General features: G+C 35.0%; 1 protein-coding gene across 1 annotated transcript in view; it reads right to left on the bottom strand.

Annotated features, from left to right (window-relative positions):
- Positions 1-17,554, bottom strand: part of LOC114324661 (KH domain-containing, RNA-binding, signal transduction-associated protein 2-like) — a 1,309,325-nt gene that overhangs the window by 423,356 nt on the left and 868,415 nt on the right. Inside the window, exon 5 of the mRNA XM_028272525.2 lies at positions 16,635-16,735. Coding sequence (XP_028128326.1) covers positions 16,635-16,735 — 101 coding nt within the window. The remainder of the gene's footprint in view (positions 1-16,634; positions 16,736-17,554) is intronic.

The raw sequence follows: 17,554 nt of genomic DNA, 5'->3' as shown, positions 1-17,554 counted from the left end.
AGCAATGCCGATGGAAGCGCTTTGTTTTGTAATTACGAAACTGTCCATTTTAGTATTTTCCAGAGCTGTTCAGGCATAAAATTTTATTTTGAAATATGATATACGCTCGTCGAAGGAAAGGAGGGAAACAAATAATTTTGTTGAATTTAATACGAATGTCGCTTATTGAAGGTAAATATCTTGAAAAAAAAAACATGAAATCCTTTATAAAAGGTATATTTGTTAAAATCCCTATACAGGGCTACATCACACAACAAACAGAACTAGTTTTCAATCGGTTGACTGATCATCATCAGTGTTTTCCTAAAATGTGTATAACCTCATAAAATGATGTGAATTACAGTGGAACCTCGATAACTCGGATTAATCGGGACCGCGGCCGATCCGGGTTATCGAAAATCCGGGTTAGCCGGAGAGCATGGTAAAAATTAATAAAATACGGTATACTTATAGATAAAGTCCCTTATAAGCAAAATAATATGAAATATATATGCACAGTTACCTATGGTTGTATAGAGTTTAGTATAGACAATATAGAGTATTATTAATTTCTAGGTAAAAAAACTCAGTCAGTTTGGTTGTGTCAATAATTACGTCTGGTCTGCTTATGCAATTTAAGAACAGTGACTCTTTCATTGTTTACAAGACCATTGTTTAAAAAACAATTTTTTAAAAGACAGTTGAAAATAAATAAAGGAATAACAGGTGCCTGTTGTTTGCGAATGTCGCTCTGCCGCCGCCGTGTGCATGAGTCATTTTTACTATCATATAGTTCAAATTACACAGATACCCATTATCTCTCAAATATTATATTATGATTGAAGGGAAGTTTTATCAATGAAATTCGATATTTTTAAGACATTCCAGAAGCGGCTGCAGATAAAATGTTTTAACATAATACATACATTTTTATTGTTGAAATGTTTATCCGATGAAAATCGGTCCGGGTTAGCCGGACTTCCGGGTTATCGGGGGCCGACTTATCGAGGTTCCACTGTATTTAAAATTTTGACTACGATTTTAAAAAGTTATAGGTTATACTCACTTGAATCGCACATGCTAACCACCAAAGTAAAAAATATTTGGGTAAAAACCCTTTAAAATTAATCCGTCATAGGAACATATAAAAATAAAGTGAATTTACACATGAATGTTTAAAATATCCAATGTTTTACGCTCGAGGTACCATTGAGCTAAATTTGACTTGTTCACATCATGGCTGTGTGGAAGCAAGTGGCTTTGATAGCGGAAATTCTGAATGGTGACATGACAGAAATGACAGTTTCACAAGAAGTTAAAATTTCCCTGTTGGTTTTGTGATATTTATTGTAAAGTTTGTTAAAGTAATAACAATAAAAATAGTCGCTTCCACTAAGAGCAAGGTCTATTACCATTTTTACCACCAATTCAATTACTACAATTTTGTCTAGCTCAAGACTTCTCGTATTGGACAATAAATATTACAGACAACCTGATGGCTTAGCCATGGGTAGTTGCCTATCACCTCTCCTAGCTGACATTTTTATGGATCATTTAGAATCCGTACATATCATGAAAAATCCTGAAATTCTCCATTGGTATCGTTATGTTGATTGTTTTCTCATCATCTCAGGTAACTCAAATACACCTGAACTATTACTTTCTAGAATCAACCAAATCCACCCCAATATTAAATTCACCATTGAGTTAGAGTCTTCCCAATCAATAAATTTTCTCGACCTTACTATTACCAGATTAAATGACTACTTCGAATTCAGTATCTATAGGAAACCAACACAGACCGATCACGTTATTCCATCATCTTCCAATCATCCTATGTCACACAAACTTGCTGCTTTTCACAGTTACATGCACCGTATTGAAACCATCCGCTTATCACAATCCAACTACAAGAAAGGATTAAATATACTACGTCAAATAGCTTAAAATAACGGATACGATCCAGACATCATAAGCAAGCTCATTCATAAAAGACAGCTCAAGGTCTTACGACATGCTGCATTCCCTAAGGATTTGACAACCAAACCTACTTATGCTTCCATACCTTTCCACGAAGATAGACTGTCTGGGGATATTTCAAATATTATAAAAAGATCAGTAGATAATGTTCAAATTTCTTTTAAGGTATCCAACAACTTAGAACAGTCTCAATACAACTCCAAAGATATTATCAACTATATGAATCGTGGTTGTGTTTATAAACTACAATGTTCTGACTGTGATGCCACTTACATAGGAAGAACTTGTAGATCACTTACTTCTCGCTCTCTTGAACACTCTAAAAGAGAGAACACCTCTACCTTCTCACAATATCGTTAAAGAGAAAAATCATACTCTGAATATTCCAGATGGCGTCTCTCTCCTACACAACATCCCACAGAGAGACTTCTTAAAGTTGGACTTATACGAGGACCTAGAAATAGTCAAAGAAAAACAAAAAAGTCCAAATTGTGTCACGCCATGTTTCGTTCAACCGGGACTTTCACCCACTTCATCGACAACTCTTTTCTTAACTTCTTTCTTAATTACAATATTACTTCCACCTCTTTATTACTTCCATCACTTTCCTAAAGTTACACCTACAGTTGATTTGGCACAATCCATAATGATTTTCTTTTCTTATTCATCTCTACCCATTAACCATTATCATCTATCCAATGATACACATACAAACTAACATCTGCTATCATCACCCACATACATCTCCATCTTTTAATTTTCATCCATAATTTTTCTATGACTATCTTCACCCAATATATTCACATTATAACTAAATTTAATAGTCTCACTACTCTTTCTGGGTCCTGTTCATGTCACATTTCCATTATAATCTCATACACCTCTTACAATCAACCCTCTCTCCTATGGTTAACTATATCATACGACGGTCTGTTTTGTCGAACCCTTAGAGTTCTGATTGGGTAGCCTGCAGGGACCTTGGGAAATAGTCGCATGAATCTAAGCTTGTTTTATACATCCCTGCCAGATTATGAGACATTTCTACATCTCTGTCTCCCCTATTGTGATCTTTTATGGTACTTCCACATACTATAACAACTTCCAATCATTCGAATAAAATCGATAACATGATATCAACATAAAATTGCTTTTCTAAGCCCTAGATGTTCACATAAGAGGGTTTGATAATGTTTATTAAGTTTTAGTTCCAACGTGTAATGTGGTTTGCCCATCTCTTTCATTACAAATATTCTATCAAGTTCATTTTCATTTTAACAGATTATTTACCATAGTGGGAGCGACTGTTTTTATTGTTAATACTTTAACAAACTTTACAATAAATATCACAAAACCAACAGGGAAATTTTATCTTCCTGTGGAACTGTCATTTCTGTCATGTCACCATTCAGAATTTCCGCTATCAAAGCCACTTGCTTCCACACAGTCATGATGTAAACAAGTCAAATTTAGCTCAATGGTACTTCGAGCGTAAAACATTGGATATTTTAAACATCCATGAGTAAATTCACATAATTTTTATATGTTCCTATGACGGATTAATTTTAAAGGGTTTTTACCCAAATATTTTTTACTTTGGTGGTTAGCATGTTCGATTCAAGTGAGTATAACCTATAACTTTTTAAAATCGTAGTCAAAATTTTAAATACTTTACATAATTTTATCAGGTTATACACATTTTAGGAAAACACTGATGATGATCGGTCAACTGTTTTATGATGTAGCCCTGTATAGGGATTTTAACAAATATACCTTTTATAGAGGATTTCATGTGTTTTTGTAATAAATGGTGTACAGAGAACTACAGGAAAATTTTTTCCTTGTGGATTTTTTTTGTAAATATCTTGATTTAAATAATACAAATTAATTTGATTGTGTAATTCATCATCAGCATGCAACCTCGTCCGTCCACTACTGGACCTAGGGCTCTCCCATTTTTCGCCACTCTTCATGGTTCTGTGCGTCTTATTGCCATTTCTTGGACATTCGTTTAACGTCGTCCATCCAGCGTGTTGGTGATCGTCCTCTTCTACGTTTGTCTTCTCTTGGGCGCCAGTCAGTTAGTTTTCTGGTCCATCTTGAGTCTTTTAGTCTTGCTACGTGGCCTGTCCAATTCCATTTCAGCTTGGCTGTGCATTCGACGACATCAGTGATACCTGATTACAGGTATTGTGTAATTACATTATATTAAAAATGAATAACCATTTTCAATAATAACCAGAGAAGGTTACCATTGTTTTCATTCTGGTGAGATGTAGAATAGCATTATGTTGTTTTATATGCCATTAGAGTGAAAACTTAGTCTTTTTACATTATATTAATTGGAATAACTTAGCCATGACTTTAAAAACAAACAATAAACAAAAACCTTATATGAAGTATGATGCTTTTACCCAACAATTTTACCTATACATGAAATTAAAACGTGAGTCGAAAATACCATTTATGTTAAGGTATTTAGACAATAAATCAATGCAAGAAGATATTTGCAGATATAGTAGAAACATTATAGAACATTATTAGGCCTTCAATTCCTGCATATTCTGCCTGTATTTAGGTAGTACCAATACCAGAAATAGCCGACGCTTTCAGCAACAAAGAAATTTCGAATAGTTATTGACAATAGAAAAGCCAATGTAATTCAAATAAAAGAAATTGTATCAAGAATCGAACAAGCGAGGGAGGAAAATACTCATGAACATCTTTTACAAGATCAGACCTTAGTCACAGTTTAATGCTAAAGAATCAGTAAGCTCACTCTCGAATTTTTTTTACTTAGTCCTAAGCCTTTCTACCTTTAGGTGTAAGGCTGGCGGAGTTGAGTTTGGCATTGTAGTCTAAATGCTTTCCGATCTTGCGTTAGGTTTCTTACACTTTCCAATGTCAATCCCTTCTTCTCGACGTCTTTTCTGATTTCATCTACCCACATAACTCTTGGTCTTCCTCTTTTGTTTTTCCCCTGAACTCTCGTTTCGAACACTCGTTTTGTTAGCCTCTCGTTCGACATTCTACACACGTGCCCGAACCATCTAAGTTGTCCCTCCATTTTCATTGATTGGTTCTAGTTTTAGGTTTTGTCTAATTTTGTCGTTTCGTATTTTGTCTGTCCTCTTTCTGTTTGCTATTTTCCTCACTGCGGCAATGACCATCCAGCTAATTATAGAGGATGTAGCACTGCAAAAGCTCTGCAAACACTAAGAAATAAAAATATAAATAATAAGGCTCCTGAGAGCAGATTAAATATAGAAAATATGGAAGATAGACACCAAACTTTAAGAAGAGCTGAAGTATCTTATGCTCAAGTAGCACAACCAGAAACTGAAAATAATACAGACACAGTAACTGAAATGCTGCAAAAAATAATGGAGAAAATGAGCAAACAAGAAGAATTTAACAAAAAAGTACTTGAAAGGCTGGACAGACTTGAAAATATCAGAAGCCGATCATAATAAGACTATAATGCCCCCGGACCTTAGGATACTCCAATGGAATACAAATGGACTCTTACAACACCAGCAAGTTATTAGTAACCCTACAAACACAAAAAATAGACATATGCCTAATTGCAGAAACACATCTAACTAGACAATCATTTATTAAGCTGCAAGGTTATCAAATCTATCATGCCATACATCCACAAAATTCAGCCAGAGGCGGAGCTGCTGTCGCTGTTAAAAATTGTATTCTCCACTGGGAACGTGAAAAAATTGAAACCGAAGAAATACAATGTGCCTCTATCAGTGTTAAAACTAAGAAATACACACTTAACATTGCAGCTGCATATTTCCCTCCTAGACATAACCTCAAAAGAGAAGACTATGCTAACTTCTTGTCAACCTTGGGTGAAAAATACATAATTGGCGCAGACTTTAATGCAAAAAATACCTGTTGGGGCTCCAGACTCTCAACACCTAAAGGTAAAGAATTGCAGCATGTTGTGACCGGACAAAATTGTAGATGGCACTCTACTGGGAAACCCACTTACTGGCCAAGTGATGCAAACAGAATCCCAGACCTCCTAGATTTTTTCATATCCAGAGGTGTAGCAACAAATTTTATAAAAGTAGAGGATGTAGAGGAGCTTATATCTGACCACTCTCCAATTCTACTAACAATTAGTGAGCAAATTGTTACCACTGAAATGAAACCCGCGTTGAACAATAAGTTTACGGACTGGGTAAACTTCCAATCAGAAATTAATGAGAAAATTGAGTTCAGTGGATTTATTCAAACGACAGAACAATTGGAACAAGAAACCGATCTATTTATGATAAACATCCAGCAGGCAGCGTGGAACAACACACCTATAATCCAAAGAAAAACAGTAGGAAACAATTACCCCAAAGAAATTAGAGACTTGATACAGGAAAAAAGAAAGGCTCGGAAGATATGGCAAAGAACTCGAATTAAAGAAAATAAAAATAAGCTTAATAGGCTCACACAACATCTGTGATGTTTTGCAGAATTGCGTGGATGTTAATTAAACACCGAAGTACTTCTAGTCAGTTTTATTTTAAAAGAAAACTCAATAATTCTACAAATAACTTAAACATCAAAATCAACATTTATTTTTCTTTTTGACACATGTTTTTCTTACAGTTGACATCTGACACTTATATAACATTGTTTCCAACTACATCATACAATAACAAAAATCCCCTAGATTTGCCGTTGCTTATTTTTACTGGGTATTCAACACCCCCCCTCAACGGTAAATCTCCTAGATCTAAATTAATTTTTTTATTCTAAACCTAGCAACTCTCTAAATTTTTTAAACAGAGTTAAACCTAATGGTTTTGTACATATGTCAGCCTGTTGGTCACTTGTATTAAGATATTTTAATACAACAATATTTTCCTTAATTTTATCTCGTACAAAATGAAATCTAATATCAACATGTTTTAGTCTTTTATGAAATTCCGGATTTCTACTAACCCTTATAGCGCTTTGATTGTCTGCATGAATTAGAACCGCTACATAATCAGGTTTTATTTTTAAATCATACATTAAGTATCTTAGCCAACATGCTTCACTCACACATACACTTAGTGCAACATATTCAGCTTCAGTAGAGGACAAACTGACTGTAGACTGTTTCCGTGATGCCCATGACACCGTGCAATTAAAAACTTTGAATACATATCCTGATGTAGATTTTCTATCAGTACGGTCACCTGCCCAATCTGAATCTGAGTACCCTACTATCAAATTTTCCTGTTTATATTTATGTTTATAGTATATCAAACTCATAGTAACTGTGCTTTGAATATATCTCAATACTCTTTTTATTGCTACCCACAAATCGTTACTTGCACATGTTTGATACCTGCTTAATATACCTATAGCTATACACAAATCTGGTCTTGAGCATAACATTGCATACATCAAACATCCTATAGCAACTCTACATTTCTTTTCTATCTCTATGCTCTCAGATTTTTCTCGTTTGAGAAAATCGTGGTGAAAATTATTATCCATTGGTGTTGTTGATGGTTTGCAGCTTGACATGTCAAATTTCTTCAAAACATTTTTTAAGTAAACAGTTTGATTAATTTTTATTTTGCCTTCAGACAAATTTTGAGTTATGCACATACCCAAAAAATGTTTTATTTGACCTAAGTCGTTCATTTTGAAGTTTTTGTTTAAAATGTATTTTATTTTCTCAACTTCTTGATCATTTGTACCTGCCAACAGCAAATCATCAACATACAGCAAAATGTATATCCTACCTTTTTCATTTACTTTAATATAAAGACAATATTCATATTCAGATCTTGAAAAACTCAAATTTTGCATCAAATTATGAAATTTGTCATTCCAATTTTTAGGTGAACTTTTCAAACCATATAAGGATTTTCTTAATTTGCAAATAGTGCCCTCTTTTTCTTTAAATCCCTTTGGGAGTGAAATAAAAACATTTTCTTTAATATCCCCATTTAGAAATGCACTACAAACATCTACTTGATGAATTTTCATATCAAAAGTATTACACATGGCTAAGAAAATCCTTATTGATGGTAATTTTGCTACTGGACTATAAATATCATTAAAACACATACCAATTTGTTGAAAACCTCTAGCTACCAAACGAGCTTTATATTTCACTACTTTACCATTTTCATTTTTCTTTTTCTTGAACACCCACTTGCACTCAATGACTTTTTGACCATCACTACTTTGCACAAACTCCCATGTTTCATTTTCTAGCAACGCATTTATTTCTGATTGCATAGCTTTCTTCCAATTTTTACACTCACTACTGGCCACTGCATCATCATACGTCTGGGGTTCTTCATCATCACTAAAAATCAACAAACTCATTTCGTCATCATCCAGAACATAATCATCATATCTTGAGGGTCTTTTTATATGTCTTCTCAGGTCATATCCATGCTCCTGCTCTATTTCATTCACATTTTCAATACTGCTATCAGTTTCGAGGTCACTCTCACTGCTTTCTTCTCTATTATTTTGAGGTTCTTCTGCTTCACTGTCATCTTCTTCTGACTTTATCTCCTCACATATCATCTGTATGTTTTTATTCATGTCTGTCTCCCCATTTTTTATTTCTATGGTTTTTTCGGGCAAAAATATGACATCTCGATGAATTTCAACTTTATTTTTGTCTGGGACAAATATTTTGTAACCTTTTACATCCTCACTGTAGCCAATAAAGAAACCAAACATATTTTTTGCATCCCATTTTAATCTCTTCTCTTTTGGGACATGCACTGATACTCTAGAACCAAAACTCTTGAGTGTAGAAATATTATTGACTTTCTTTTTGTACCATAATTCATAAGGTGTCACATTTTTTATGCTACTAGGGCCTGTTCGGTTTAAAACATACACTGCTGTATGTATGGCCTCTGCCCACAAGTTTTTATTCAACTTTTGCCCTTGTATCATAGTTCGGGCTGATTCAACTAGGGTTCTATTTTCCCTCTCAGCCCTACCGTTCTGCTGAGGCGTATACACTACTGATCTCTGATGTTTTATGCCTTGATAGTCAAGCATCTCCTTTATTTCTTGGTTCATAAACTCTAAACCGTTATCTGATCGTAAAGTTTTCATCTTGTAGCCTGTCTCTCTCTCGGCTAATGATATAAAATTTTTAAGGTGTTTCTTAACTTCTGATTTATTTTTCATGAAATACGCGTACCTATAATTTGTATAGTCATCCTTTAACAACAGGAAATACCTATTTCCCCCTAAAGACTCTTCTTCCATAGGGCCACATACGTCTGTATGCACTAATTGTAATGGCTCACTTGCTCTTGATTCACTTAACTTGAATGGTATTCTGTGTTGTTTACCTGTTAAACACTGTTCACACACGAATTTTTCGTCTATAAAATCAATGTTATTTTGCCTTAAAAAGTTTCTCACATATGTAGTATTTTGATGTGCTAGTCTGCGGTGCCAAACTCTCAAACTTTCTGTTGTTTTTGCAGAATTACACTCTGATAAAAATACATCTACTAAACAGCTGTTTTCTTGAACTTGACCGTCAGACAAGTTTTCGTTAGGGGTGCGTTCCGAAATTAAAATATTTGCAAAGGTTTCAGTGTTTTGTTCTTGTGAGAATAACATTTTGTATAATTTGTTATCCCGTGTTGCCAATGCTCTTATTTCTCCTTTGTCATTATAAAATTCACATTTTTCATTGTTTGAAAACATCTTATAACCTTTATCTAAGGCACATCCAGCTGAGAATAAATTAAATTTTAAATCTGGCACAAATAATACATCTGACAGGGTTGACTTTATAAATTTCTTACCATTAAATGCCCATAGAGTTATTTTTCCAATACCTTTAACTGGTAATTTTTCTCCATTTCCGACTTTTACTTGTTTTTTATAGCTTATCTCTATCAATTCTTCAAACAGATCTTGATTCCAGCACATATGTTCGCTAGCTCCTGTGTCCAAGCACCATTCATTTTTATTTTTCTTACTCCCAGTATATACCATGAATGCATTACTGTCAATTTTATTTTCTTCTCTGCTTGTCTGTTGTTTTTCATTTTTATTTTTATTAAACCAACACTCTTGTAAGTTGTGTCCTCGTCTTTTACATTGACTGCATACTTTTATGTCTTTCTGGCTATTATTATCTCTCTCTTTCTTCTTGAAAAAGCAATTTTTCGCAATATGGCCACCTCTGCCACAAAAATGGCACTTTAACCTGGTTTTCTTTTGCCCTTTAAATTCTCTGCTTGTATCACTTTTCATCGCCAATGCTGTGCTGCCCTGTGCTGACTTACTTCTTTCTTCTTCGATAAGTAGTCTTGATGTAAGTTCATCTAGGGTTTGTTTATCAGATGGTACGGATTCCCATGCGGACCGAAAATGCTTATATTCCTCTGGCAATGCCATAAGTATTTTTGTCATGATCATTTTATCGGACAGCTCTTCACCAGCTTGCTTTAGCTTATTTTTTATCTCTTCAAGCTGTGATATGAATGAGGCAACATTTTTACCTGATGAAAACTCCAAGAGAAAAAACTTTTGTTGCATTAAATGAATGCTCACCTCTGACTCTTTGTCGTAGACAGACTTCAACTTTGTCCACATATCTTTCGAGGTCTCACAGGATAAAATGTGTGTCATAGGGCCTTGCTCTATTCTGGTTACTATAAATTCTTGTGCTTTTGAATCACCAGCATCCCATTTCTTTTGGTCATCTCCAGTAGTGCTCGGTCTCACAGACTTTCCTATTACTATGTCATAATAACCACGGCTTTTTAGCACTACCCTTGTTTGAAATTTCCAGGCTACCCAGTTGTCACCACCACTAAGTTTCAACGCAGCCGATGAATTTTCCATTTTTCGGATTTATGTTTTTCTTTTTTTATGTATATATACTCGAGCTTCTTTTTCACCTTTTTTTCAGCTTTTCTTTTTTATTTTCGTTGGCCGCGGCAAACTACCGACACAGGCTCTTCAACACTGACTTTTTTTACTGGCGAAATACTCACGAAAACAAGTGATCTGGGCCATAACCTGATGTTTTGCAGAATTGCGTGGATGTTAATTAAACACCGAAGTACTTCTAGTCAGTTTTATTTTAAAAGAAAACTCAATAATTCTACAAATAACTTAAACATCAAAATCAACATTTATTTTTCTTTTTGACACATGTTTTTCTTACAGTTGACATCTGACACTTACATAACATTGTTTCCAACTACATCATACAATAACAAAAATCCCCTAGATTTGCCGTTGCTTATTTTTACTGGGTATTCAACAATCTGCAAAGGGAAATCTCGAAAATTAAAAACGAATCAATCAATAAGTACCTGAGAGAACTAACTGATGATGAATGCACCGATTACTCCCTTTGGAAGGCAGCCAAAAAGATAAATAAGCCAGTTCAGCATGTACCTCCTCTACGAAAAGAAAACAGAACATGGGCAAGAAATCCCAAAGAGAAAGTGGATGCGTTCGCTGATTATTTAGAAAACATATTTCAGCCAAACCCTGGGGAAACTCATGTAGACGATGAACCAGTAGCTTTTGATTCTGTTAACATACAACTGACTACTACAAAAGAAGTTCAAAAATTAATCAAAAACATCAATACAAAAAAAGCGCCTGGGTTTGACCTGATCAATGGTGAGATACTAAAAAAATTACCTAGAAAAGCCATAGTAAAGCTTACTACACTAATAAATGCATCCTTTAGGCTTAGATATGTTCCCATCCTTTGGAAAACTGCAGAGGTTATAATGATACCAAAAGTAGGACAAGATAACCATGAATTAACATCATACAGGCCAATCTCCTTACTATCCATAATCTCAAAGGTGTTTGAAAAATTACTACTACGAAGAATGAACCATATAATTGAACAAAAAAATATTATTCCAACTCATCAATTTGGATTTCGTGATAAACACTCCACAATTGACCAGATCCATCGAATAGTAACTGAAATAGAAAAAGCACTGGAAGGGGACAAAATTTGTTCGGCAGTATTCCTGGATATCGCAAAAGCATTTGACAAAGTATGGCACGACGGTCTGTTAATGAAGCTAAAGAAAATATTTCCTATGCAACTCGTTGAAATATTGAAGTCATACCTACACCAGCGAACATTTAGAGTTAAAATGGAAAACGAGTACTCTGAGTTAAAGCAAATAAATGCAGGGGTTCCACAAGGTAGCGTTCTTGGACCAATACTATACCTTTTGTACACATCTGACATTCCGGAGAGGGAAAACATCCAACTGGCCACATTTGCTGATGATACAGCAGTCATGACAATAGGAGCAACTATAGAGGAATCTACGATTAACTTACAAAATGCAATTAATGGTATAGAAGGCTGGTCCAAAAAATGGCGTATAAAGTTTAATGAACAGAAGTCAGTTCATATTAACTTCACTAACAAGAAAATCAATAATCTTCCAATTATCCTAAACAACAACGTTGTTCCTAATAAAAAAACAGCGAAATACCTGGGTTTAAATCTCGACGTCAAACTAAAATGGAAGGAGCACGTTAAAAAGAAAACTGAACAGATGAAGATAAAGTACAAAAATATGTATTGGCTAATAGGTAGGTACTCTCAACTTTCCATCCAGAACAAAGTACTAATTTACAAACAGATATTGAAACCGGTGTGGACCTATGGCCTACAATTATGGGGCTGTACCAAAAAAAGTAATTACCGAAATTTAGAAACGCTCCAGAACCGAATATTAAGGAATATTGTATGTGCTCCTTGGTATGTTCGGAACGACGATTTGCGTAGAGATCTTAAAATCGAATCTATTCCAAATGAAATCAAGAAAGTCGCCAGGAGACATGAAGACAGGCTCCATAAGCATCCCAACCATGAAGCACTTCAGCTTCTTGTCAACGAATCCCAGATGCGAAGGCTCAAGAGGACTAAACCGTTCGAGCTCGTGTAATGTGTGAAGTTGTGCCGGGCTTAGTTAGTGTTGTGCATTGTATTGTAACCACAACAAATACGTGAGCAATTAGTGAAAAGCAGAGTCAGTGCTGTGCTGTGTAGCCACAACAAAGAAGTGGACATTTCATGTAAAAAAAAAGCTAGGATGGACCAGGTGACATCTAGTTTACAAACATTTTTTAGGGAAATTAGGTTAAAGAAAAAATACTGATTAATCTTGTAGATTAGGTGTATTTATATTGTTTAAATAAAAAAAAAAAAAATAAAAAATTTTCCTCAGGAACCTCATTTCCATAGCATTGACTCTGGATTTTTGTCTCCCCGTCAGTGTCCATGTCTCGCTGCTATACATGATTGCTGGTCTAACTACTGATTTAACGACTGCCATTTTTATTTTTTCCGGTATCTCTTTTTTCCCCAAAAATGTTGTTTTCGTAGCGTTAAATAAGCTTCCTGTTCGTCCCATTCTCTCGTTTATTTCGATGTCTTGTTTACAATTTGATTCGATTATTACTCCTAGGTATTTAAAATATTCCACTTGCTCTAGTTATTTCCCGTCTCATTCTATTGCGTGTGTCTTCCTAGTATTTGAAATTATCATTGTTTTTTTTCTCTGAATTAATTTTCATATTTATGTTTGATAGTTATTCTTCTAGGATTTCAAGATTATTTATCTGTAAGTTATTGATAAGTTATTCTGTAAGTCTTCTCTGTTTTCTACTATCAATACCATGTCTTCTGCAAATATTAGCTCCGATAGTTGAGTCCGTTTCATTTGCCAGTATCCTAATGTTAGTTTTCTCATTCTTCTCTTGGCTTTCTTTATCGCTTCATACAGTACCATTGAGAATAGCAGTGGACTCAGCACGCATCTCTGTTTGACGCCTTGACTTGTAGTAAATTCTCTGGATTCCTAGTTATTGGTTCTTACTGTATTTGTATTATCTTTGTACATATCCTTTATTACTTCTATTATGTGTCTGTCGACTCCCCTTTCTTTTAGTGTCTTCCATACGTTCTTTCTTCAGATTCTGTCAAACGCCTTTTCCAGGTCAATGAAGCACATACGTATCTCTCTATTCTTCTTGATTACCTTCTCACTTACTTGTCTTAATGTGAATATTAGGTCTTGCGTGCTTGCGTGTCTCGAATTTTTTTGGTTCCAATTTTGCAATCCATTTCTGAGAGAAATTTTTACTGCGCGACGATAACGCTCAATCCCGGAAAACGTAGTATCCCGTTATCTGTCATTCATCTGCGCGAAGGACTAAAATTTTTGACAAATTTGGTGATATTGTCACCAAAATGGAACATAGAGAACAAACGATTTTTGAAGAAGTGACCCTATTGATTCTTTAGCACTATACTGTCACTTAATGTAGAGCTCAAAATCCGAATGATCAGCTATTACGTTTTTTCTGTCTTGCTGTCTGCCTTGCACAGTTTTCCAGGTGGAAATAACGGCAATACATCACTGCTTCGAAGAAATAGAAAGGCACAATAGAACGTTCTGTTAAATTGCCATCTTCACATATAGCAAGGCAGCGCTTAAGGCACTCAATTCTTTAGAGGTAAATTCTAAGCTAGTATGGGATTGTGTGGGTGCCCTAAATAAACTAGGAGACCGTAGCAATGTTACCATAGCCTGGGTACCGGGGCAGGAGGGTCATAAGGGCAATGAAAAAGCAGATGAAATGGCCAAACAAGGCTATTCGTTGGAATGAAACCCTTATGAGGTGTTGCAAAGGCAGTAACAAAAATGACTACAGGAAAGTGGGTAGCTGAAAAATCTTTGGAATGGTGAAGGAATCCACCGGGGTAAAGACAGGCGAAACAGTTCATTATAGAATATTCGCCAAAATTTAGGCCAGCCCTAATAAGCAAAGACAGGAAAACAGTCTAAGTCATAGTAGGTCTGCTAACAGGGCACTATAAGCTGAATAGACACTTAAAGCTAATGGGATTGTCAGATGATGACATGTGCAGATGCTGTCACTTGGAAGAAGAAGCAGCAGAGAACATTCTATGCCAGTGTGACACTCTGGCAAATGTGCGGTTCTTTGCATTACAAGAAGAAAATCCACCGGAAAAGAACTCTACATGGAAGTTTCAGCCTTTAAGTTATTAGACCGTTTTAAAGAGGTCAGGCTAGAAATTGTAATCTATAACCAGAGGGCCACAATAGATCTGAAAAATTCGCAGTGAAATAGGTAAAAGGCGACCTCTTTGAATCTATCTATCTATCTATCTATCTATCTATCTATCTATCTATCTATCTATCTATCTATCTATCTATCTATCTATCTATCTATCTATCTATCTATCTATCTATCTATCCATGTTACCGAAGATACAGGAGCCTTCGCAATGGTGATCGCCAACGTTGGATAATTCTTATACGACACGTGAAGAAGAAGATGAAGTTATGAAACTGCAATAGTAGTACAGTGGAACCCCGATAAGTCGGCCCCCGATAACCCGGAAGTCCGGCTAACCTGGGCCGTTTTTTATCAGACAAACATTTCAACAATAAAAATGTATGTAATATGATATTTGAGAGATAATGGGTATTTGTGTAATTTGAACTACATATACCTACGATAGTAAAAATGACTCATGGCACACGACGTTCATTGTCGTGTTGTCGGAAACAACAGGCACCTGTAGTATCCTTTATTTATTTCAAACGGTCTTAGCATTGTTTAAAAAAGACTAAAAGACTATTAAAAAAAATTCTTTTTTAAACATTGGTCTTAGTCTTCACTGTTATTAAATAACATAACATCGTTGCGATTGAGACTGTATTGTGTGTAGTACAGTCGCATTGTTCGCTTCCTTTCTGTAATCGTTCGTAAATCTATTAAGATTTTGTGCTTGTGTGTTTTTTGTCTAAGTAATGGCAACAAAACGTAAAAATGTTGTAGTGACAATGGAAAAGAAACTAGAAGCATTAGGTAGAATAGATAAAGGCGAATCTTTAAAAACAATTGCAGCATCATAATATGGTGTCGGTAAATCTACAGTATCGTATTGGAAGAAAAATAGAACTAAAACCGGAGAATTTTGTTTCAAAATGATAACAAAAGACAGTTTGGACAATCGGTGGAAAGCTAATAAAGCTAAAAATGAGACTCTCGACGACGCTTTGTATGTGTGGTTTTGTGCGAAACGCGAACGTGGTTTACCAGTGTCTGGACCAGTTATTCAAGAATCAGCACTCAAGCTGAATAAAATGTTGCCTGATTGTAAATCAAATTTCACTACGAGTCAAGGTTGGCTGGATAGATGGAAAAAACGTCATGGAATACGCCAACTATCTGTAAGTATACCGCATTTTATTAATTTTTACCAATTTCCCCGGCTAACCCAGATTTTCGATAACCCGGATCAGCCGCGGTCCCGATTAATCCGAGTTAACGAGGTTCCACTGTAATTGAGGATAGAGACATATTTTTAGATAAAATGAACTTCCATCAAGTAAGGGTTGGATCTGTCAGTTATAGAACATACTAGTATAATTCAATTTATTTATGTATTATCTATATTCAGATCTGTACGATATGTGATACATTATGTCTATATTTTACAGTTATATTATTTCTGCCATTTCTACTTAAATGTACATATTATACAATATGGGGTAAACCAATTTCAAAACAATGTGACATATTTGTAACGCAAATTAATATGTCTCGCACTATAATCAGAAATATTCCTTGAGATGTCAACTTACTTTAGGATGATCCCTCACAGGCACTACGACTCTCACCGCCACTTTTATCGGTTTGTCTCTTGTTATATCCACCATTCGTCTGCTTTCGCCTCCTTTGTTTTCTGAAACAAAATAACGTTGTTAGGAATAAAGTCGCGCCAAACTTTGCCATTAAGCAACTCTCGTGGAGAAACAACTGCTGTGGAGAAAGGAGGAAAGTGCTTTCGCGACGACACGATCTTTTTTACGTTTGGCAACCGCGAATGCAAGTTGCCTGCTAGTTATGGTTACTCTGTTTATAGCTTAGGGCTGATCTTACATTTCTTTTTCCAAAAAAATAGTAGGTAAATCTATTTTTTGCTCGTTTATGTTCGTTTTAAAATACTTAATACAATTTAACGAAAGACAGTTAAGATTTAATTATCTTCAAGGGACCACCAACATTCGTTTACATACGTTTCCTCCTTTTGGATTCGTCAGAACGGCCAATGGTGTGCTCTGAAAAAAAAAAAACGAAATCCAATGGTCAAGTAAGCATTTAACACGAAATAATTTGCTTATGAACGCAATAGCGAGATCTACAGGGTGATTGATTAGTAGGGTAAAGCTCAATAGCTCCGCTATAGTAATAGATAGCAATAAAAGTTAATAACAAAAATTTTAGCCACCTTTGAGGTTCACATTACAAAATTAGTTAGAATGTTACAGGGTGTTCGATAACACAGATATTTTATTTTATATTCGAAATTCTGTTAACTTCTCCATCACAAAAATATAAAGGTTTGTAATGTTGTACAGGGTATTTACAAAGTTATAGCCAATTTTGTATGAAAATCGTAACAAGTTCAACTCCCTGTATAAATAAAAATAAGCACAACAGCAATGGTTTATTAATGCCATATTTTTTTATTTATTGTCAAAATTTTTAAAAATTATCGATA

The sequence above is a fragment of the Diabrotica virgifera genome, chromosome 2, assembly GCF_917563875.1.
Source record: "Diabrotica virgifera virgifera chromosome 2, PGI_DIABVI_V3a".
Lineage (NCBI taxonomy): Eukaryota > Metazoa > Arthropoda > Insecta > Coleoptera > Chrysomelidae > Diabrotica > Diabrotica virgifera.
Note: the sequence above shows the minus strand (reverse complement) of the source record. Positions and strands in the feature narration are given on the sequence as shown.